The 23188-nt window shown below is 33.6% G+C and overlaps 1 protein-coding gene across 12 annotated transcripts in view; it reads left to right on the forward strand.

The window, feature by feature from the left end:
- The window catches only part of ANKHD1 (ankyrin repeat and KH domain containing 1), a 161139-nt gene that overhangs the window by 103651 nt on the left and 34300 nt on the right, over positions 1-23188 (forward strand). For 10 of the 12 annotated variants that reach the window (XM_064277089.1, XM_064277118.1, XM_064277097.1 and 7 more), the window contains 5 exons: positions 4949-5036; positions 7665-7792; positions 7965-8108; positions 9029-9131; positions 16884-17636. In XM_064277089.1, coding sequence (XP_064133159.1) covers positions 4949-5036; positions 7665-7792; positions 7965-8108; positions 9029-9131; positions 16884-17636 — 1216 coding nt within the window. The remainder of the gene's footprint in view (positions 1-4948; positions 5037-7664; positions 7793-7964; positions 8109-9028; positions 9132-16883; positions 17637-23188) is intronic. The other 2 variants (XM_064277137.1, XM_064277138.1) reach the window with 1 other exon arrangement.

Below are 23188 nucleotides of genomic sequence, written 5' to 3' on the forward strand. Positions count from 1 at the left end.
CACAAAAACACACCATACCAAAATTAGGGGTGTGGGAGCATATACAGCTAAAGTGGTCTTTAGAAGGAAAATTATATATGTGTGTGTGTATATATATAAATATATAGGAAAAGTAAATGAAACTAATAAGAGAATAACAGGTAGTACAAAGAAGAAAGGAAATAAAGATAAAAGCAAAAATTAATACAATAGAAAACAGCAAAAAGCAGAGATAAAAAGAACAAAAGAGGGATAAAAATAAAATTAAAAGCTGATTAAAAAAAAGGACTACTAAGATAGATAAACCAGCCAGACTAATTTTTTTTAAAGGGAGAAGGCACAGATAAATGATAAACACTTAAAGAGAGTTACAACTGTTTGGTACAATAGAAATCTTTAAAATTCATAAGGCAATCCTATGAACAATCAATAAATATGAATACTTAGATGAAATGAATACTGGATTTTTTTCAATAAATATGTAGTCAAAATTGACTCGAGAATAGGAAACCTCAATAGAATAATAGCCATATTCCAAATAGAATCAGCAATTTAAAATCTCCTGTCTAATAAAGAGATCCAGATAGATTTATAGGCGAGTTTTCCCAAATGTCCAAATAACAAATAATCTCTATATTATTCTGACTCTTCCCAAGAACAGAAAAAGAAGAAATATTATACTGCACAACTGCTTTTGAAAATAATTCCCTGTATTTGTGAAAAAAAAAAAAAAATCAGAAGTAGTTTATATCCTAAAATTTTACTGATCTTGAACAAATACTGATTGTATTAATAAACCCAACATTCCTAAGTGGGTAATATATGTAAATTTGATTCCCGTTTTAAAAGGAGGATTTTAGTGGTCAGATATTTTGGGACAAATGTCATATATTCTAGAATATACATTACTAATTTTAGGACATAAAAGATTGTAAATACATTATGAAATTGTGGCATTATTTTACCAACTGTTCTCTCAAACATAATTGTTCAAAACCAAAGGAATGAAATGTGTATTAATAGGAAGAAAATTAAACAGGTAGATTTTTCATACCTTTTATTTCAGGAATTTTCTTAGTGTGTTGAATTTTAAAACTTAACTTGGGGTGAGGATCTTGGTACTGTTATTTTCTGATTTCTTATCTTTTTTTGCCTGTGGTAATATTTTAACTACACAGAATTAAGTTATTTAAAACATTAAACAGAGCTTTCAGAATCCTTAGTTTTTGCTATTACTTATGGCATCTAGTAATATTGATGGGTGTTACTGCCAAGCTTAAGAATTAAGAAAGAAAGGAAATTAGTGTTGTCCATAGAGCCCTGGTGGCACAGTGGTTAAGAGCTCAGGCTGCTATCCGAAAGGTCGGCCGTTTGAATCCACCAACCACTGCTTGGAAACCCTATGGGGCACTTCTGCTCTGTCCTATAGGGTCGCTATGAGTCGGAATCAACTCGATGGCAATGCGTTTGTTTTGGTTATCCATGTTCTAGTAACAATGTATTAACAAATGCAGATAATTAATGTCTTGCTCTTAAGTTTAGCTACTACTCTTAATTTCTTGTTTTTTCTTTCTCTTATTTACCTAGTAGAAAATTAAAACTTCAAACATTGGTACTAGGAGAGGGAAGATTTGAGAGGTCAGTTACACTTAGGTTCCTGCTTGATAAACAATATTCAAACACTTCATTGTTTTAGGCATTAGGGCTACAATGGTAAGGAAAAGTGGATATAGTTGTTGTTCTCATGAATCTTACAGTTTAGTAGAGGAGACATGTTAGTCAAATAGATATACAAACTAATATATGATTGCAACATATGAAGAAGAGGTTCATGGAGCTATTAGTAAATAATAAGGAGAGTGATCTAGTCAGGAAGTTCAAGAGAGGTCTTCCTTGAGGAAGTAACACTTGACTTGAGATGAAAAGGAGTTAACCAAGTGAAAATGTGGGGAAGAAGTGATACAGGGAAGCGAGGACAGCATGTGCAAAGGCCCTGAGGCAGGAGGAGAAATAAATTTCTATTGGGGCATTTTATTTCCAGTATGTGATTGACTTTACTGATGATTTAGAAATAAGTTGAATGGAAAAACTAGACAAACAACTTTCTAGGTCTTTCTGAGTAAGGTCTTAATGATGTCTATTCAGTTTTGTTTTAAATTAATTGTGAGAATGTTAGGTTTACCTACATTTGAATGTAAGTTGAAAACCCAAAGACAAATTCTTTTGCCATTATTCAGTTAGCATTATCTATAGTTATTCTATACCTTAGAATTAATAAAGATTGTTGGCTACACAATATGCCATAACAATTAGAAAAGCCAAAGTATAAACTAGTAAGCTTTATCAACAATTGAGCAATACTACAGTATCAAGATAAAAGATCTCTTCTACAGTGGAATTGCTGTCTTTGTAGTCCAGTTAAAGTTTCTATCACATTGACAATCTACTCGTATTTCTCACTGTTAGTTTGTCTGAGTTGTAGATCAGATAGCGTTATATAAAACTCAGTGCAACAGACTAAATTTTATTCTGTTGCCAGAGCACACCATTTTTAAGTTGACAAGGATTAGCTAAAGGATTTTCTTAATTGAGTGAGCTGAAACAAAGCCTTACTTAATTACAATTCTTTATCAAGTTTTAGTAACAAATGAAGACCAAACCACTCCAGTGCTGTCGACTCAATTCCGACTCATAGCGACCCTATAGGACAGAGTAGAACTGCCGCATAGAGCTTCCAAGGAGCTCCTGGAGGATTCAAACTACCGACCTCTTGGTTAGCAGCAGTAACACTTAACCACCACGCCGCTAGGGTTTCCAACAAATGAAGACAGAACATCAGAAATTAGTGTTTGCCTACTAGTGAAAGAGGGGATAGGTGAGAGAAATCTTCATAGAAGTGACATATCAGCTACATTTTAATACTTAAATGAATGTAATAAGGGTTCACAATTCTCTTAACAGACAGTACTATTTACCATAACAAGCAAGCTCCTTTCAGTGGCATTTGATATCAGGCATGGTTGGAAGCTATTTTATCATTCATTCCTCTTGCTGGCAAACTTTCTAGAAAGAATAAGAATCTTTCTGCTATTATGAGACTACCTCTTTTGCCTTTGACTATTCAAGTTTTAAATTCTACTCTTAAAAAAAATCTACCAGTTGGTATATTTTTCTTTTTCCTTTTACTCCTAATATATGATAGTGTTTTCTTTAGAGATTGTTTTCTTTCTTATGATAGAGCTCTTACTGGCTCCTGAAATGATAAGATCAAGCTCTCCTAATACCCTCAGGAGAGTAAGGTTCCTTTTTTTTTCTGTTTGCTTTGAGAAAGTAACTTTACTGCAACATGCAGAGCAAGGAGCAGGGAAAAAGTTCCTCAGATCCAGCTCCCCAAGCTACAGGGAAGCAGGGCTTATATGTGATTTGGGCAGCAAGATGGTGGCCTCGCAGCCGTACTGGGGAGGGAAAATTCTAGAAGGCAGCTGGGAAACAGGAGGTGACATGGTTCTTTTCGGACCTATCACTTCGGAATAGGGCTCAGGTCATGATTTTCCTTCTGATTCATTCCCCCTATTGCTGTGTCCTCTGTTGAGGTCATTTAGTGGTCACAGCTGGCCCTTCTGTCCATGCAGGGTGGGCCAAATCTGACTTGGTCTAGTTTAAGGACTAATGGAAATTTATTGGCATTCGTAGGGTGAGATTACAAAGTCACCTCTTTATTCCTAATACATAATCCCTGTTTTTCACTGGAGTTCCTGGGTGGTGCAAACGATTAAAACACTTGGCTGCTAACAAAAAGCTGGAGGTTCCAGTCCACATAGAAGCACCTCAGAAGAATGGCCTGGTGAAAAATCAGCCATTGAAAACCGTATGGAGCAAAGTTCTTCTCTGGCACACATGGAGTCACCATAACTCAGAGTCGACTTGATGATAGCCACTGTTTTTTTTTTTCCATTAGTATTATCTGTTGCTATAAATCAGAATCAACTTGACAGTAATGGTTCCCCCCCCCCCCAATGTAATTGCTTCATCTGAAACACCCTGGCAAAAAGCTATTTAACTTTTTTTTTTTTTTTTATTGTGCTTTAAGGGAAAGTTTACAAATCAAGTCAGTCTCATACAAAAACTTATACACACCTGCTATATACTCCTAGTTGCTGTCCCCCTAATGAGACAGCACATTCCTTCCCTCTACTTTCTCTCCTCGTGTCCACTTGGCCAGCTTCTGGCCCCCTCTACTCTCTCATCTCCCTTCCAGACAGGAGATGCCAACATAGTCTCATGTGTCTACTTGATCCAAGAAGCTTATTCCTCACCAGCATTATTTTCTATCCCATAGTCCAGTCCAATCCCTGTCTGAAGAGTAGGCTTTGGGAACGGTTCCTGTCTTGGGCTAACAGAACGTCTGGGGACCGTGACCTCTGGGGTCCTTCTAGTCTCAGTCAGACCATTATAAGTCTGGTCTTTTTACAAGAGTTTGGGGACTGCATCCTATTGTTCTCCTGCTCCCTCAGGGGTTCTCTGTTGTGTTTCCTGTAAGGACAGTCATTAGTTGTGGCCCGGTACCATCTAGCTCTAGTCTCAGGCTGATGTAGTCTCTGGTTTATTGAGGTTCCTTTTTTACAGTTCATATGAATAATTAGGAAAACATTTTTTACCTTAGAGTTAGAAGAAATACAGTTGTTTCTCTTTGGGGACTAAGTTAAGCATTGATATTATCTTTAATGGTTATTGTTTGGTATGCAAAACTGAACTCATCCTTAAAAGGTTGTATTATCTAGTGTGGACTGAAATTAATCCTGTATTTTGGAAGAATTGAGGTAGGTGGTGTAAGTAGCTATATTGAATAAGTAGCTATGTTGAATAAGTATTAAGTCTTCATTATTATTTCTCATATCATTGGTACTATTTAAAAGAGATGGTTAATAAATTGGCTCTGATGGATTTTTTTTGTTTGTTTCTTTTGTAGGAGCATGAATCTGAAGGTGGGAGAACACCTTTGATGAAAGCTGCAAGAGCCGGTCATTTGTGCACTGTGCAATTTCTTATTAGCAAAGGTAAAGAAAGTGCAAGTGATCATTTCCAAGAAGCTACAGTTTCTGAAAAAAATTCCTAAAGTGTTGCAGTTTATACTAAGGGTACTTTACCTACAGTGCAAGTATTGTATTCTAGTCTTTTTGTTGTATTTTATTTAGTAAGCGTGGAGTTAGTGAGTTGCTTACTGGAAATTTTCTTGATTAGTTTATGTTTTAAGTTTTTATCATCCAAACAGCATATGGTTGCTCCCTAAAGTAAAGACCAAATGTAAAATGTCCGTTTATTTTTAGGTAGTTACAATATATGTTTAACACTTAATCATAAGGCATTTTGACTAGAAATGGGATTGAGGCTATCTGCTATTGTGGTACTTACTTGTGGTCCCATTGAATTAACTGAATATAACCAAAAACGTAACAAGTTGCCATCAATTTGACTCTGACTCTTGGCGATCCCATGTGTGTACAAAGGTGTTATTTTTATATTACTCTAGAGATTGTATTATTACAAGGAATATATTTAGGCAAAGAAGTTCAAATGATGGATGAAGAATTGGTTCAAGACTTTTTACTATACAAAAGTGAAAGTTTTGAATCCATGTTCAGCTGAACCATAGTAAGATTGTCATGTTTATAGGTTAAAAATGGTAGTATCAAGAATTTCATTTGTTTCTTCCTAATTCTTTGTGTAGTGTTAGAAGTAGTCTGACATTCGATGGAAGGTCCTAAGATAGGAGGGTAAAATGCAAGAAAGAGCCACTTAGGTGGTGTCATGTTATTAAAATAAAATTTTATGCCTAAATTCCAGTAGAATTCTAATATTTTATGACATTAAAAATGCAGTGTAAGGTTTTAACATTTAAAATATATTTGTTTTTTCTTCTTTAACTGGATAAAACTGGGTTTATTTTCTTTAATATCACATGTTTGCTGTCAGTTAAGACATGTATTTACTTAACATTCTGTAGCATAGTATGTAACAGCTATTTATTTCAACTACACAGAAATGATAAATAGTTAAACTTTGAAGTTCTTTTGTGCTTCTTTACTGAAGAGGATACCTGATCATACCGGTCTTAGTTTCTTAGTGCTGCTATAACAGAAGTACCACAAGTGGGTGACTTTAACAAACAGAAATTTATTTTCTCACAGTTTAGGAGGCTAGAAGTCCAAATTAGGGTGCTGGCTCTAGGCAAAGGGTTTCTCTCTCTGTCAGCTCTGGGGGAAAGTCATTGTCTCTTTTCAGCTTCTATTCCTTGGTTCTTTGGCGATCTTCACATGGAGTGGCATCTGTGTTCCCCTATCTGTTCTTGCTTGCTTCTGTGCCTAATCTGCTCTTTTATGCCTCAAAAGTCATCAGTTTAAGACACACCCTACACTGATGTGGCCTCATTAACATAACAAAGAAAAACTGTTCCCAAATGGGATTACATCCACAGGTATAAGGATTTACAACACATATTTTGGGGGGACAAGATTCAATCCATAACAATACCCAACAACAACTCTGCTAAGTATATAATCAGGCCTGTCAAGAATAGGAACATATTGATGACTTTCTAGGCTGTAGTAATTGCTAAATGATCTCACCATCTAAATTTATTATTAGCAACTTGAAAAATAATCTCATGTTGCTAAAATAAGGATGTTCATTGATGTGTCTTGCCTTTCCTAAACGGCACTTGTATACAAGTTAAGGTTAGGTTCACTTGAATACTTTAAAAATATGAGGGTTTATTTTTCTCTTACATAAAATAAGGCTGGAATTGAGGAAGAAGCAAGAATGAATATGGCTGCAGTCTTAATTTTATAATTGAACCATTTGGGATTATAAAAGGTAGCTGAACTAAAAACCAGCTCCTTTTTCTAGGAGTCAGAAATAGTTTATCAAAAATACTAAGAAAAGATTTTGTATTTAGACTTTCTTCAGAGAATATTGTACAAAGCTATTGGACAACTTATTAAATACCTTTCAGATAAAGTATTTGGATAATCTGTCTTTTCTCCATGTTAGGTCCTCTGACTTAAAATACACAATATGAAGAATTATATTTCTCTTAAAAATTGTTTAAAAAATCTCTTTGCTTTGAGGCCTGGCTATATCGCCACTTTCTAGAGGTAGATTAAAAATGTTTTGAAACATTTTGAGAGTTACATACAATGCTATTACTTTGATGTTTACGTTAACCTGTATATATTTATTAATCTTAGTCTTCTAGATTTTCCATTTTAAAAGTGATATTGAATGAACGAACTACAACTACGCGCAGCAATGTGGATGAATCTCACAAATATAATATTGAGCGAAAGAAGCCAGACACAAAAGAGTACACTGTATGATTCCATTCAAATAAAGTTCAAAAACTATGAACCAGTTTGGAAGTCAGGATAGTAGTTACCCTTGGGAGGGTGGGTAATGACTGAAAGCGGGCACAAGGTGGGGTTTCTGGGATGTGGATAATGTTCTGTTTCTTGATCTTGGTGCTGGTTACACAGGTGTGTTCCCTTTGTGAAAATTTTTCAACCTATACACTTATGATTTGTGCACTTTTTTATGTCTATGGTATACCTAAAAAAATTTTTTTAATGGCACTGTGAGCTGGCTTGATTTCAACCTTCACTAATATTGATGTTTCTTTTTCTCTGAAGGTGCCAATGTGAATAGGGCTACAGCCAATAATGATCACACAGTAGTGTCACTGGCATGTGCAGGAGGCCACCTGGCAGTTGTTGAACTACTCTTGGCTCATGGGGCTGACCCTACTCACCGACTCAAGGTATTCTACCTAAGTGTGTGTGTGTTTGTCTGATCTCTCAGTCCTTGATTTTCATTGCTATTTAAATGAGTTTTGATTTTATGTGAGCTGCTAAGAAACTACGTGTACGTAGCAATCAAATTATAAGTAAAAATTTACAAAAGAATTAATTATAGTATCAATTCTTTCCCAGGATGGCTCAACAATGCTCATTGAAGCTGCAAAGGGTGGCCATACCAATGTTGTTTCTTATCTATTGGATTATCCAAACAATGTTCTATCGGTTCCTACCGCAGACATGTCACAGCTTACCCCACCTTCTCAAGATCAGTCTCAGGTAAAATAAAACAGAGCTTATTTGTAAATGTAAATATTCTTCAGATTGATTGGGAGTTTTTGTTTAGTTTTTAGCAAAATGGGTTTGTTTCTCTTTTTTTATTGCATATTGTGATAAGCATCTTAAATTATTTAAGATTTATTTTCTTCTACGGTAAATGAAAAATCTTTTTTGACTTATTTACTAAAAATAGTCATTTTTAAAAATCATTCCATATCAAATATAATAAATATTCCAAGTTGTCTTACTGCAACCAGGTCTTTAGGATTTTTTGTTTTTTAATGAATGCATTGAGCATAAACTTGAACAAGAGAAAGCTTTTCCCCTTAACCCAAGTGACATATTTTTTACTTAATACCTCCGAAAGCAGTATTAGTTATCCTAGTCATAGCTGCTTTTGTCAATCAGGAAAGTATGGTTAACCAGATATATACACCAAAAATTCATTAAAATAACTTTTCAACCTACCTGAAAGTGTGGGGAGAATATAGAAAAGATATCAAGTTCCGTGAAATCCTAAGTTCTTTTCTACATAGATATCCCGAGAACTGCTAAAATACCCCGATTTAGGAAATGTGTTGGATTTTTTTTTTTTTTCTCTTTTAAACAAGGGTAAATTGACCAGTGAGTGTGTAACTTGTACTCCTAGCTGTAACTAGAACCAGCGAGGCTTTCTCCTTAGCAAGAGAGTAATAATTAGTTCCATTTTAGCTTAAATCATTGACTACTTCTAAATTGCCTGAGTGTGTCCAGTGAATATTCTCAGAAATTATTCTTCGCTGAAGACCTGTTATCTTTAAGAAATAAAAAAGTGAATTTAGTGGTATATGAAGAAAACCTAAAACAGCATCTTTTTTCATTTATGAGCCTTTGTTTTATTCTTTGGTCTGAGATGATTTTTTTCTGAGTTCACTTTTTAGGTTCCACGCGTACCAATGCATACACTTGCCATGGTTGTACCTCCCCAGGAACCTGACAGAACTTCACAGGAGAACTCTCCTGCACTTTTAGGAGTACAGAAAGGTTAGTTATTGAATTATTTTCCTTAAAATAGGTATTTTATCAACTAATTCATAAATCTTTAAAAGTACTCTTAGTTTAATGGTACTCAGTAACTATGTACCTATGGTTAATTGAGGTAGGTAATTCTGATAAATGCAAACAGTCTTATAGGCTATTTAAAATAGGAAAGGCACACAACTGCTAGGAAAAAATGACTTCTTACTGTTTTCCTGTAATTACACCTCTAGCTATAGTTTTCATCTGGCACAGGTGAAAATACTTGAAGCAAACCAAGTTCTGGATTATGTTAAAGTAGCAAAAGCTTATCAGACATTCATTTTGCATTTGAGAACTCTTTAAACAATAGTATGAGGAATGAAAATGTGTTTTTGCTGTGTAGTTAAGACTTAGTATAATTGATTCAATTCAGTAAGAAGTTTAAGAATTAAGTTTAGTTTATTGCATATAATGCTGAATATAGTGGGTAAGCATTTTTCAATATGTATACCTGGACAAATAACTATTAAATATGTATAAATAATATCCAAGTAGATATTAAAGGTGATACACACTATTTAAAGGTCTCAAGTTTATGAACTATGATATTTTTCTGTTATCTTTTCATTTGTAGGTATAAAATACCTTCACTTGATACTCATATATAGTTATCCTAGTGGAGTCCTCTAAAAGAAACAAAATAGATAACATATAGGGTTTTTAATACTACATAAAAACAAATTTATGAGCGTATTTCATTCAGGGTTTGGTGATCAACTCCTAAATTTTTGAAATCAAATTGAGATTTATGAGTATATATTGGTATACTTAATACTATGCTTTAAGGAAAAGTTGGTAAGGGTCAACTGTTAGAGCAGCAAACAGAAGCTGCTGTAACATTATATCAATTTTATGTCAAGGTATGTCAATTCTAGTAATTTAGAGAGTTGAGAGCCTTCACCAAGAATTACTTAATTTATAAACTGAAATTTATAAATTTCAGAGATGAAATATCTATAGTGTCTTAGACTTCAGTTAATTCTAGCAGTTTCCCATCAGCTACCTAGCTGTTGAAACTTTTCAGAAAATGAAGACTGCTATTTTTAATATTAACAGTTAAAAAGCAAATTAAACATATACTTGTTAAGAGCTCTGAGCATCATAATCAGCTGACAGCATGTAGTAAAATATTAAAACTTATATGCCCCTGTTTTTGTTTGTTGTTTGGCGAGACCCTGTAGAGTAACTTTGGTTCGGGAAATTTGATACTAGATTAAAACGTCATTTAAAAAAATTGTTATTAACGCATAGCCACAAATGATCAAGAAATAGCCTAGGAAGGACATGGAGTATATGTAGAAAGTAAAACATTTTTAATATAGATTCAATATGTAACTAAATGTTTGGGTAGTGATTCTTTTAAAGTTGATACTCAATAATTATGTTTTTGCTTACTGAAATACCCTCTTACACTATCTACAAATTTTTTCCACTTTGACTTTTTATTACTTATTGAATAATATAAAAGTAAACTAACCTTTTAAGAAATGTTTTGTTTTGCTATAATTTTAGGGGAGAAAAATATTAACACTTCGATCTAGACCCTTGGCACTTGCTAGCACTAGCTACCAAGTAGCGTTGTCAACCCAATAATTATTTATAAGGATCAAACTGTGATAATGCATTGAGTTAAAATGTCATGTTAGTATAAATCATATGTATGAGAATATTCTATCACTATGAATTTTTAGGAAAAATCAGTTGATGATATAAAAATATACATGAATCACTGGGATAAATAGAAAAACCTATCTTGAATGATAGAAGATACAGTATTATGTTTTTCTCTTTTAAGATTTTTTTTTTCTCCCTAAAACTTCTCATATGTCTCTAAAGAAGCTCATTTGAGTGATGAAATTGCTGTTTGACCCTTTTGTTTTCATTTCTTTTAAGCCCATGTATTACTTCTGTGTTGTTCATGTGATTAGGGATGAAGAAGTGTTCTTATTCTATAGGACTCTCTTCTTTTCCTCTTCTAGCAGTCATTCCTTAAAGTTCTTCTATTATAACATTTTACTCCTAAATGTCTGTTTTTAATAAATCTTATAAATATTCACATCCGCATCCTTTTAAAATGTATTCTTGCCCTTAAATCTTACCCAGGTGTTTGACTATATATTTGGAGCCCTGGTGGCACAGTCGTTAAGAGGTCGACTGCTATCCAAAAGGTCGACAGTTCGAATCCACCAGCCACTCCTTGGAAACCCAGTGGGGCAGTTCTACTCTGTCCTGTAGGTCACTATAAGTCAGAATCAACTCAACGGCAACAGTTTTTATTTTTGGTTTGTATATGTATTTATATATCTTACTCAGATGTTCTTTTCTTTCATGCCCCACACGCACCATTTGTGTAGACCTCTTTCACCTTGACCCACATCCTCCTGATTTAGGCAACTAATCTTACTTGTCCAATGTTGGTTTTCAAGGATTGGAGCTTCTAGGTAGCATCTGACAGAGGCCTCAGAATCACCTCAACAAGATGTGAAAGCAAGTGAAAATGACGTGCTCAATTTTCTGGCATTAGTTAGCTTTATTAACTATAGTTATAAATATGCAGATGAGACAGGAGACATGTATTGTAAACTCTTTGCCTTTCCAAAATCAGTTTTGTACATAATTTGTTGATTGAGGCCATTTGTTCCATCTAACTTACTTGTAACAGATTCTAAAGAGATTTTAAAAGAAAAGACTCATTTTTATCTTCTGTAGATTGTATAATTAGAACTAATCTGCTTGAAAGCATTAAAATGACATCAAATTAAATTAGGCACATCTTTTTTCTGCACCTCAAGCCCTTTTGAGGAGTAATTTCTTTTCTCTGAACTCCCTCAGCTTCTGAGTTTTGACCTCCCACCACTTCCTCTACCTCCCCTTTGGGTTTCAAGAATAGAGGGTTAAGTTAATCATACTCAATTCCTGGTGTTTTGTCATAATGGCTCCTCTCTTATTTTGTTTATTCCCTTTGGCCCCTGTTCTCATTCCCTTAACTTCCCCTATAATCAGTCATTCTAATGTATTTGATATACATATTCTTTTGCTCTTACAATTTCTTATAAAATGTTTACTACTTTTGTGTATATCTTTAATTTACATAGATGGTATTGTGCTGTAGATCCCATTTGTTTCTTTTTCACTCTACACTTTTTAATTTCTATCCATGTGCCTACCCTAGATTGTTTCTACCTGCAGCACAGTGTTTCACCCTGTACATCCTTCATGTTTTACCTATCATTTCTGCAGGCGATGGCTACCCAGATTGCCTCTAATTCCCTACTGCTATAGACAATGCTGTGATAAGATCCTTGTATAGTCACCTTATGTATCTGTGTGAGAATTTCTTTTGGATGTATACCCAGGAGCAGAATTGCTTCTCATAGGAATGCATGATGTTTATCTGACCAAGTGCTGCAAATTTGTTCTCCAGAATGGCTACAGCAATTTACATTCCCACCAGCAATGCATAAAGTTTCCATACCCCTTCCACTTCCATGCCTGCCAGCCATTGGCTTTATCCTTATATTTTGATTTGTATAGGCTTTAGCTCCCCTCTTAGATTGTAAGCTCCTCAAGGGCAGGGCTTATATTGCTCATCTTTGTGTGGTCCACCATGCCTTGCTTATACTAGATGTTCAAATATTTGTTGAGTAAACTAATAAAAGACAGGCTAAGAATAGAGATTATCCTGAAGGCAGAAGAAAACTATTAAGAGTTTTTAAAAAAGAGAGACGGTGTAATTAAAGAGGATGTTTTAAAAAATTAAGAAGTAGTATTCTTTAAAAAAAAAATTTTTTTTAAGTAGTATTCTAGAATGGCGGGAAAGAGATCAAAAACAGGAGTATAAGTATAAAGTGAGAATGAAATTAACATACTACTTTATATTCCATAGTTGTTTACTAGAGTAGGAAACAAGAAAAGTTCTCACATTTTTATATAAAATCATTTAAAAAATTATGTAATCTGTATTTTTACAATGATAAACTGTATAGAAAAATTATATGTGCAGTAAAGGAAATTGAATGTTCCATTGGAAATACTACTATTTCTGTAGTTGAGTAGATTTCCACTGTATAATCATGCTTATGTGGATTTACATACCCCCAAATTTAACAATGCCTTTCCACATATATCTGCTTATATTGAAAGGAAGAAGGCTAAATTAATCTGTGTTAGTTTGTAATACAGATACCATATCTTTGAACACCCTTGGTTAATTGGTTACTATGTTAAAGATATATAACATTTCATGTTTCTTTGGGAAGTTTTGAAACAAATATTTAGACATAAAGGGAAAATGAGTCAGTTCTGGGACAGTGGCTTTCATTTTTGACAATGACTACATAAGAAATATTTTATACTGAAACCCAGGACACAATTAATATACATCTGTTTATCCAAACACAAGTTCCATGATGAAATGATATATACTACATTTGATGCACTGTGTCATTTTTTATTCCACTTCATCAATTTTTTTTTTCTGTTTAAGACACAGTGCTTGTGTTGGGAATGCTGTTTAAAAAGCACTCAAGTAGAGTGCTGTGTGATGATGTAAGAAAATAAGGAATTTACAGAACAAGGTTCAAATTTAATTAGACAAAACCAGCCAAGTAATCTGAAATCAAATCTAGATTTCCCTGTATATCATGTTTTTTTTTCCCCTCTTTGGCCATGATCTTTTTATTGCCCAGCGCACTAATTATTCTAGACATAAATACTTGATAAGATTATGCTTACATGTTGAGTATATGTCCACCTCATTCCCTCACTGCCTATAATAGAGGCCATTGTTCTAAGCAGTCTGCATATCATGGTTTTCTACTATAAACTTTCTCTAGTTTTATTAATGGAGGATAAGTGAAAAATGAAGAAATAGGGTAGAAACTGAAGCAACAAGAGAGATGGTGACTTTACCTATGTTTCTAAATAGTTACTTTATAGTGTCGTTCAGTGTTGTCAATTAGTAGATATATTTATTTGTACCTGACAGTGGGAGATATTTGAACCCTTTTATTTTCTGGTGTCCTATAATACTCCTTATTTACCTGCCTACTTAAAATGTGTTGCTAAAATGAGGACACTTGTCACATCCTCCACTTATCCCCAAAACTGAAGGGTGTTGCATCAGATTCTAGGAATAATTAGGCAACATTATCTGGTTTTTACCAGCCTGGCTTATTCTTGATGTTATAGCTTATGTTAGTGCTTTGACGTGTGTCTAGGCAATCCCACTAACTTCATGGTTACAGATACTCAGCCATTGGCTCTTTTGGGAAGAACTGCTTTTTGTGCGTTACTTTCTTTGTCCTCTGTTTTTCATGTTACATGTGTTCTGGACTTTTCGTCTCCTAGTCAGTTAAATAAGTTAATCTTAAAAATCTTATGCTTTAAGCTTCTTGCACTTTATCTAACAAAATAGACAGGGCCATTCCTATCTGCTACTGTCCTCAAAATTCTATTCTTATTTTAGATCATCTTACTATTTATAAAGATTTTACATCTGTGACTGTCCAACCTGGTCATAATGTAATTACCAGTGTGGTCAGTATTGAACTCTTACCTAGTTGTCCTTAATCTTAAATACAAATGACATAGCAACTGTATGAGGGTATTCTGAAATTAATCAATGTTAAGGGAGCATTCAATCTTTGCAGAATTTCTAAATTTACTCTGCTCATGTCATTGAATTTATTACACAACTGAAAATTTCCTTGCTATCAGACATATACACTGCTATTTGTGGCAGCTACCTCCCTTTTTTTTTCTGTCGATTGTTACTAGTCTCTTTGAACAAATAAATCAGACCATGGACTCCCGTATGATCTTATGGAAGTAGCTATAAAATTATCTTACAAATCTAATGGTCTTTGCTCTGAAAAAATATAGTCTTTCCCTACTACTTTGCTCAGATAGAAATATAAAATCGAATTGACAATACATTTTGCTAAAGGTTACTTTTAAGGACTAATTAAGCCTCTTAAAGTGTTTGCAGTGATATTGGGCTGTGAGCTTCTGACCTTGATAGAGACAAGATCTAAGAGAAAAAGTATTAGACATTTTCAGTAACTACACATGTTGCAGATGTTTGAGCTACCTACAGTTTTGAGATTTCCTTATTCTAACAAAAAAGCAGTTAAATCTCTGATTTTTTTTTCTTCTTCAGTGGTTTTGTCCCCCTTTGGGGATTCAGAGTGTTTTAACATCTACTGGTTGATTTTGTTTTTCCTTTTGGACTTGAGAATTACTTTGAATGCATTGGATGTTCTTATTTTTTAAATTCTTAAATTAGCTACACTATTCATATATGTTGGCTATAAGCCAAAAGAATAGTAACTATTTTTTACCCAGTTCTTTCTTTTAAAAAAACTATTATTGTTAAATTTGCATGCCATAAAACTCCTCATTTTACAATTCAGTGAGTTTAGTAAATTTATAGAATTGTGTAACAATCACCACCATCTATTTTTAGAACATTCCCATCACCCTAAAAAGATCTCTCACGCCTTCTTGTAATCACTCCTTGCTCACCTCTATAGCCCCAGGCATCTACCACTTTCCTCCATTTCTCTGGATTTGCCTTTTCTCTATAGATTTGATATAAATGGAATTGCACAATATGTGATCTCTTGTATCTGAATTATTTCACTTAATGTTTTTTGAGGCTCACCCATGTTATAGTATGTATCAGTACTCTGTTCCTTTTTATTGTTGAATAGTTCTAGTTCTTCCTAAATAAGATTAAACCACAAGCTTTTACCTCAAAGTAGATATTATACATCAAAAAGTATATTTCCTCCCTTTCATATCCACATGTTATGATTGTTAATATTGGTACTTATTTTTCAGCTGACTTGTCATGAAGGGAATTTTAAAAAGTGGGAAAGAATGAAAGAAAGTAACTTAAGTGCAATTCAGAACCTTAATACGCATTTACTTCTTTTTTAACATACACTATCAATCTGAGTAAACCTCTATTAGAAGTCTGATTTTCTCCTAGGTAACATTCATTGTTTCTCTCATAGATAGACTTTTACTCTTATTTAAACTCAAAATAAATATCCTTTGTGATATATGTTTAATGTAATGTTCAGGTACAGAAGTATTGAGACTTTTTTAATTGAGGATTTTTAGAAGGGTATGTCTTGAAAAAGCTGTGACATCACATTGTTTTAGTGTAAGAACAGAAACTTCTTGACAACTTGAAAAACACTTTATCCTACTTTGATCTACAAGTTATAGTCTTATAATAACCTTTACTTATAGTAATTTCTACTTGTACAGTTAATATTGCTAAAAGAACAATTGTTCAAAATGGGCAGTTAAGCTAACATTAATGATATATCCTCAAACCTATTTTGAGACTGCTTTAGATTTGATATTCTTTGAAATGTCCAATCTAATAAGCAGAATTTTGAGAGTCTTTCCTTTTTTTTTTTGTTTCCCATTTCTCCCTGTCCTTGGCCTTAATATCCAAAATCTCCTATCCTAAATATTATATTTTTTAACTCACATTTTTTGAATTGGCAACATCCCAATTTATGCAATGTGAAATGGATGAGTATAGGTGCTAATCTACCTAACACTGATGTGACTCTGACATTTATTGTACAGCATTGGTTATAAGGGTTTTGGGGTGGGAGGTCCGTGTATATGTGGGAGGGGAGGCTGATTTTTTTTTTTTTAGCATGGCACTTTTTCAAACATTTTTCATGTGCTTAGGTACATCCAAGCAGAAGTCCAGTTCCCTGCAGGTAGCAGATCAGGACCTACTGCCACCTTTTCACCCATACCAGCCTTTGGAGTGCATAGTAGAGGAGACTGAAGGCAAGCTGAATGAACTGGGACAAAGAATTAGTGCTATTGAAAAAGCACAGCTTAAGTCATTGGAGTTAATTCAAGGTGAACCTCTGAACAAAGATAAGATAGAAGAACTTAAAAAGAACAGAGAAGAGCAAGTCCAGAAGAAGAAGAAAATACTGAAGGAACTGCAGAAAGTGGAAAGGCAGTTGCAGATGAAAACACAGCAACAATTTACCAAAGAATACTTGGAGACCAAAGGTCAGAAAGACACAGTATCTCTACACCAGCAGTGCGCACACAAAGGAGTCTTCCCAGAAGGGGAAGGAGGTGGTAGTCTCGCAGAGGATCACTTTTCAGAGTTATCTCAGGTTGACACAGTCTTATTTACAGATAATAATGTTGATGATGAGTCTCCACCATTGGCAGAACAAATTGATTTTGTCCCAGTCCAGCCTTTATCATCTCCACAGCGTAACTTTGCCAGTGACATAGGTTCTAATGGGACAAATTCTCTTGAACTTCAGAAAGTATCAGGTAATCAGCAGATTGTAGGACAGCCTCAGATTGCTATTACTGGACATGGTCAGGGACTCTTAGTTCAAGAACCAGATGGACTAATGGTTGCAACTCCAGCCCAGACGCTTACCGACACTCTTGATGACCTGATAGCAGGTGGGTTAAGAAATGTATCTGTAATAATTTCTCTTTAATCTGTGTGTTCAGCTTCTTTACATGCCCCTCCGAAAGCACAGAGTTTGTACTTTTCCATTTTAGAACTATCTTTGTAAAAATACGCATTTCTTGAAGTGTTTCAGAAGTGAATGTTACTAAACTCTACAGCACTAATACACAGAAGTTTGTTTTCCCCTCTTTTTCATTACATTGCAAAGGCAAAGAAATAAAATACCGTGATTCTTTATTTAAGACCTTTACTATCAAAACAGCCGTGTGATGTCTCGGGTAGGAGAGCTCAGAATGGAATTTTTTTTATAGGCCTTTGAGGTATTCACATAAGATTATACATAAGATTTTCCTGCTGGTGACTTTCATATTTGGAAATCATAATTTTAGATCATATTGCTTTTTCTTTTTTTATAATTTTATTGTATCACTTTAAATATTTCTAGTTTAAACGGATATTCAGAGAAAACTATAAGCATCCCATGTTGTTACAAATATTTGCGGTAAGAGACTAAAGTACACTGAAATTATCATCACTTGATGATGATATGGAGACTGGGATTTTTGCATTAATTCTTGATGAAAGCACACAGACACACACAAAGAAAAAAGAAAGGCCTGATAACCTTAAAGTATATGTTTCTGTTTATTGTTGTGTGGAAAAGTTACAACTAGTTATGAAATGAGGTACACAAGTTTACTTTCCCTTTCATTGTCCTTGCAGCAGTGGGAAAACAGTGCAATTAATCATTTACCTTCCTAAAGATGGCTGGTGAATGTATCACCTCCATGAGAACCCAGTTCAGAAATGCAGCCAGAATGGCTGTTGACAGTGGATGAAGACCAAGAACTAAGATGTAGCTGGAGTGATATTCAAAGGCAGGCCAGTCCTCTGTCTCTTGATTGCGACATTTTTTTCCTTACTGTTGTCTGTTTCCTCTTGTCATATTCTCCTCCCCTACTCCCATCCCAATTATGCTATCCCAGTTTCCTTTCTTCTTTTGTGAGCCTTCAGTCTTCTTAATCTTTACTGAATCTTTAAAAATGTGGAATAAGATTACTTAAACCAGAATTTTTTTGGGCCTGTGTATGATTTCCAATGGTTATAAAGTTATAGTATTGCCTTTGAGGCTCCTCTGATATGTAGTAGGTATCGCTATGCAGAGGAGGAACATCTTAGTTTCCTTAAAGAAAATTAAAAAAAGCTGGGAAATGCTTTCTAGTTAATTAAAGATTAAGGGTCTTTATTCTTTAATTTGGGTCTTTATATCTCCGGCCCACAGCCACTCAACTCAAATAAACTTTGTATCATTAATACTGAAAATTATTGTTATAAATTATGAGTAAACTCTTACAGTCCGTTTATAGTTATAATTTATAAATAATTTCTAGCCTGGGTAAAAACACAGATACTGGAGTGTAAAGTATGATTTTGAATAATAATGATTAAACTGGTGAGCTGGGAGTGAAATTTTTAAGATTTAGAGTTTGGTAAATAGCATTATATTCCTAATTAAGTATTCAGTTTGCAGTTATGAAACCCACATTACTGATCAATCCAGTTATGTTGTTACTTAGAAATTTTTTTTTTTTTTAAAGAATGTAGAAATGGCTCTAAAGGGAACTTATAGCTATTAACTTTCTGCTATTATTTATAGATGGTTCTTATAAAACCAAATGGTTCTTATAGGGAAGGTCAAATTTTAATTAATTCACTAAGCCCCGCCCCCCAAAACAAACCTCGTTGCCATTGAGTCTATTCTGACTCGTAACGACCCTACAGGACAGAGTAGACCTGCCCATAGGATTTCCAAGGAGCAGCTGGTGGATCCAAACTGCTGACATTTTGATTAGCAGCCGTAGCGCCAGTTCACTAAAGTATTTGTTAAATGGAAATGATCTTTTATAGTTTACATGATACATTAAAAATTGGTTTAGAAAACATCTTTGAATTATATATAATGTTAATATATTAACTAATAAAATTTAATTTTAATGTTAGATATTAATGTCTAATGATTAGAATACTACATGACACAATATTCTTTGCTTAATAAGTTTTAGCTTGTAAATCAGCCAATAAGGATCTTCATATAGTCATAAAAATGAAGATTTTCATATAAAATTTCCATTTTTATGAAGGTTGTCTATTTTGAAATATATGACAATAATTAGATTTTCTTAGTTCAAGATTATGTCCTGTGTAACTTAAAATCGAAAACATACTATTTTACTGAGTCCAAGTTGCTCTTAATTTTTGTAATTTAAAGTGAAAGAAATTAAACAGGGTGAATTAAGTAAATATCGAATTCAGTAATTATAAGGTATATTAATATATTGGTAGAGTTATAGAGAGCAGGCGAAAGATGTAATTAATTTTACCTAAATTAAATCTTGTTCTCATCTCTTGTATTTAATAAGGGAGAGAATACTGTATATCTTAAAATTTTACTTTAGAGAATATAATACCAATAAATTTTACTCTTTAAATGTAGGATTAAGTAGTATTTTTTATTAGTTTTACTCTCAAAATATGTGTCATGATAGTAAGTTGGTTATATACTTAATTAATGTCTTGGCTTGATAGCTGACTAACTTAGCCTTTTAGTACATAGTTTTATGTGTGTCATATTTGATATAATCCCAGAGAGAATGTATATAAGCTTTTGATTGGTAGCATTGTCCTTCAGGTCCTTTCTTCTGGAAATGAGTTTTGGGCTTTTAGAAGTTATCCTAATAGCAAGAGAGTCTCAGAGTTCTAATGTCTGAAAATTTAAAGCCATTTAAAGAAATTCCAAATAGCTTTGACTATTGAGCAGTTCTAGAAACATCTAGTAAAATTTTCATGCCTAATATATAAAGAGGATTGGTTAAAATAAACTATTATCAATTTATGTGTATTTATTGAACACTTACCATGCACTAAGTTCTGTGCTAAATGCTTTATATGCATTGTCTCATGGGCTATTTACAATAATCCTATAAAATAGGTTTTCTCCCCCCTCTGTTGTTCTGTTAAGAAATCTTAGGCTTTAGGAAATTAAGTTGCTGGTAAGCAGTAAAGCCAAGATTCAGACTCAATTCAGCCTGGTTTAAGGATCTTAGATGTAATATGCATGCATCCAATTCAACTGGAAGTTTTGAATTTATCTAATTGTTATTTTCTAAGACTTCTAAATTATATTAAATGACAATTTCCCTTATTATTTTTAATGTTTGATGTACGTGTAGGTTTTAATATAGTTTTGTGACTTAGTGCATTGTTACTGTTGGCACCATAACAGTCTCTTGTAAAACAGATACCAATTCCAAAGTATCTTGCTTTGAGTAATCCTCCGGTAATCAATGTAGGCTCAAGGGTAAAAGAGTAATTAGACAATTTTTTTACTTTGAGGTGATTTACAGCAAAATATCTTTAAATAACAATATATGTCAATATTTTACTTACAGATTTTATTTATATAGAACACATTTAATATAATTAATATTACATAAACAGATTATAGAGATTTAATACAATAAAAGCTAGAACCTGTGTAAGGCGGAAACCTGTGACAGAAGGAAAACGCAAATATTTTCCACTAATGGAGAGTGATAGAAAAGTGGTCAGACTGCACCCTGTCAAAGGGGGAAAACTTGTGAGACCCAGAAAAACAAGGCAGTCTCGCCAAGTTCCGGTTCTCACAGGGCCTCACTGTATCTGTGAACCCCACATATTTCATGTATACCTACGTCAGTGAGATTTTTACATAGTAAGGTTTGTTATTATCTTCCATATTGCCCACAAATCTATCTTTAATTTCATAAAGAATCAGGTAGAATATTGCACCTAGTTCTTCTATCATCCCATTCTAGAATAGTGTATAAATTTATTTGAATTATATATTGATTTTTGTGATAGTGGTCTGTCTTAGTCATTTTCAGAGACATTTAGTTCAGAGGTAGGCAAAGTTTTAGGATATATGAAAGGGTCCTAGTATAATTTCCTTTTAATAAAATATTTATTCCACATGTACCTTTAAAACCTCCTGCTACTGTTTTAGTCTTTTTTCATTTGTAATTAATCCTAAAAGATAGCTCTGTAAAGAAGTCCTTTATCGCATCACATTCTGGCATGACTCTATTTAATTTTTTAAAAATAATTTTCAATAAGTTTTTCATTAAAAAAGGGAGATAACATAAATAAGCAAGGTATTAATGATAGAAATGTAGTTCTTTAGTAAGGTGTACGTTAATTATGGGACCACTATTAAAATCACACTATTGAAAAAATACTGTATATTAATCTTTAGTGTCTTGTTTTCTAGAGCTGTTTTTCAGGCATAGGTACTATTTTGAGGAGGTGTAACAAAATACTGCTTTTAATTTATTAAATGACAAATAATTGTAAAGCCTCGTTTCCGTGGTACATGTCTTCTAGGTGAAATAAACATATATGATAATCATTTCTATTTGTTAAATTACATACATTTATGTTGTGACAGAAGCTGCAGAAATTTATATTGCGCAGGGACAACTCACATAGAAACATCCAAGCATCTTAAAATTTGCTTATTTAAACAAGTAACATATGAACTTAAGTCATTCATACCTGTTGTGATAGTATCCTTGATTAGGATTCAATCATACAAAATTCTAGCGAGAAAACATTCTCCAACACTTGAAATGCTTGTATTTTCAAGTCCTATGTGTTTTTGATTGATTTTAGTTTGGGTGCAAATAGAAGGTTATTGCCATCACTGAAGCCTTATTGTCTTTTTCTGTATTATGAATGAGTATATGTTTTTTCTCAGTTTTTCCTTTCTTGAGTAGTAATGTTTTTATTCTTCGATACAGTGAGCAGTAGTACTGAAAGTCCCATAAAGTACCTGATAGTTACATTTATTGAGCACTTACCATGTGCCAAACCGTATCCTAAATGTTCTATATTCATTATATAATATATACATATACACACATTATGTCATTGGCTACTCAAAATATCCCTTTGCGATAGAAACCCCCCCCCATGGGGCAAACTCCTGTTATGAAACATAAGAGATATTCAGAGACATAAAAGATATAATTTTGATTAACTAAGTTTTCAAATCACTTAATTTTGAGATCCTCAAAGACCCCTAGGTGGTGCACTTTGTGCTTAACTGCTAGCCTAAAGGTTGGCAGTTCGAACCCACCCAGCGGTACTATGGAAGAAAAGTCCTGGCGATCTGTTTCCATTAGGATTACAGCCAAGAAAACCCTATGGAGCAATTGTACTCTATAACACATGGGGTTGCTATGAGTTGCAATCAACTTGACAACAACAACAATGTAAACCTCTAATGTTCATTTAAAAATAGTTTGATTTTCAAACATTGATGTATTTTAGCAAATTTTCAAAGTAAATGTTGACTGTTAAAAACATATACTCTCTGCAATTTATGTGAGAAATATTTTAACTTGGTTCCCCCCCCTTTTTTTTTTGCATTGTCCTCAAGGTATTTTTATCTAATTGCCTTTTACAAACTAAGCTATAGAAATCCTTTTATTTTTTTATCGGAAAC

Source organism: Loxodonta africana, chromosome 2 (genome assembly GCF_030014295.1).
Source record: "Loxodonta africana isolate mLoxAfr1 chromosome 2, mLoxAfr1.hap2, whole genome shotgun sequence".
In the NCBI taxonomy this organism is placed as follows: Eukaryota; Metazoa; Chordata; class Mammalia; order Proboscidea; family Elephantidae; genus Loxodonta; species Loxodonta africana.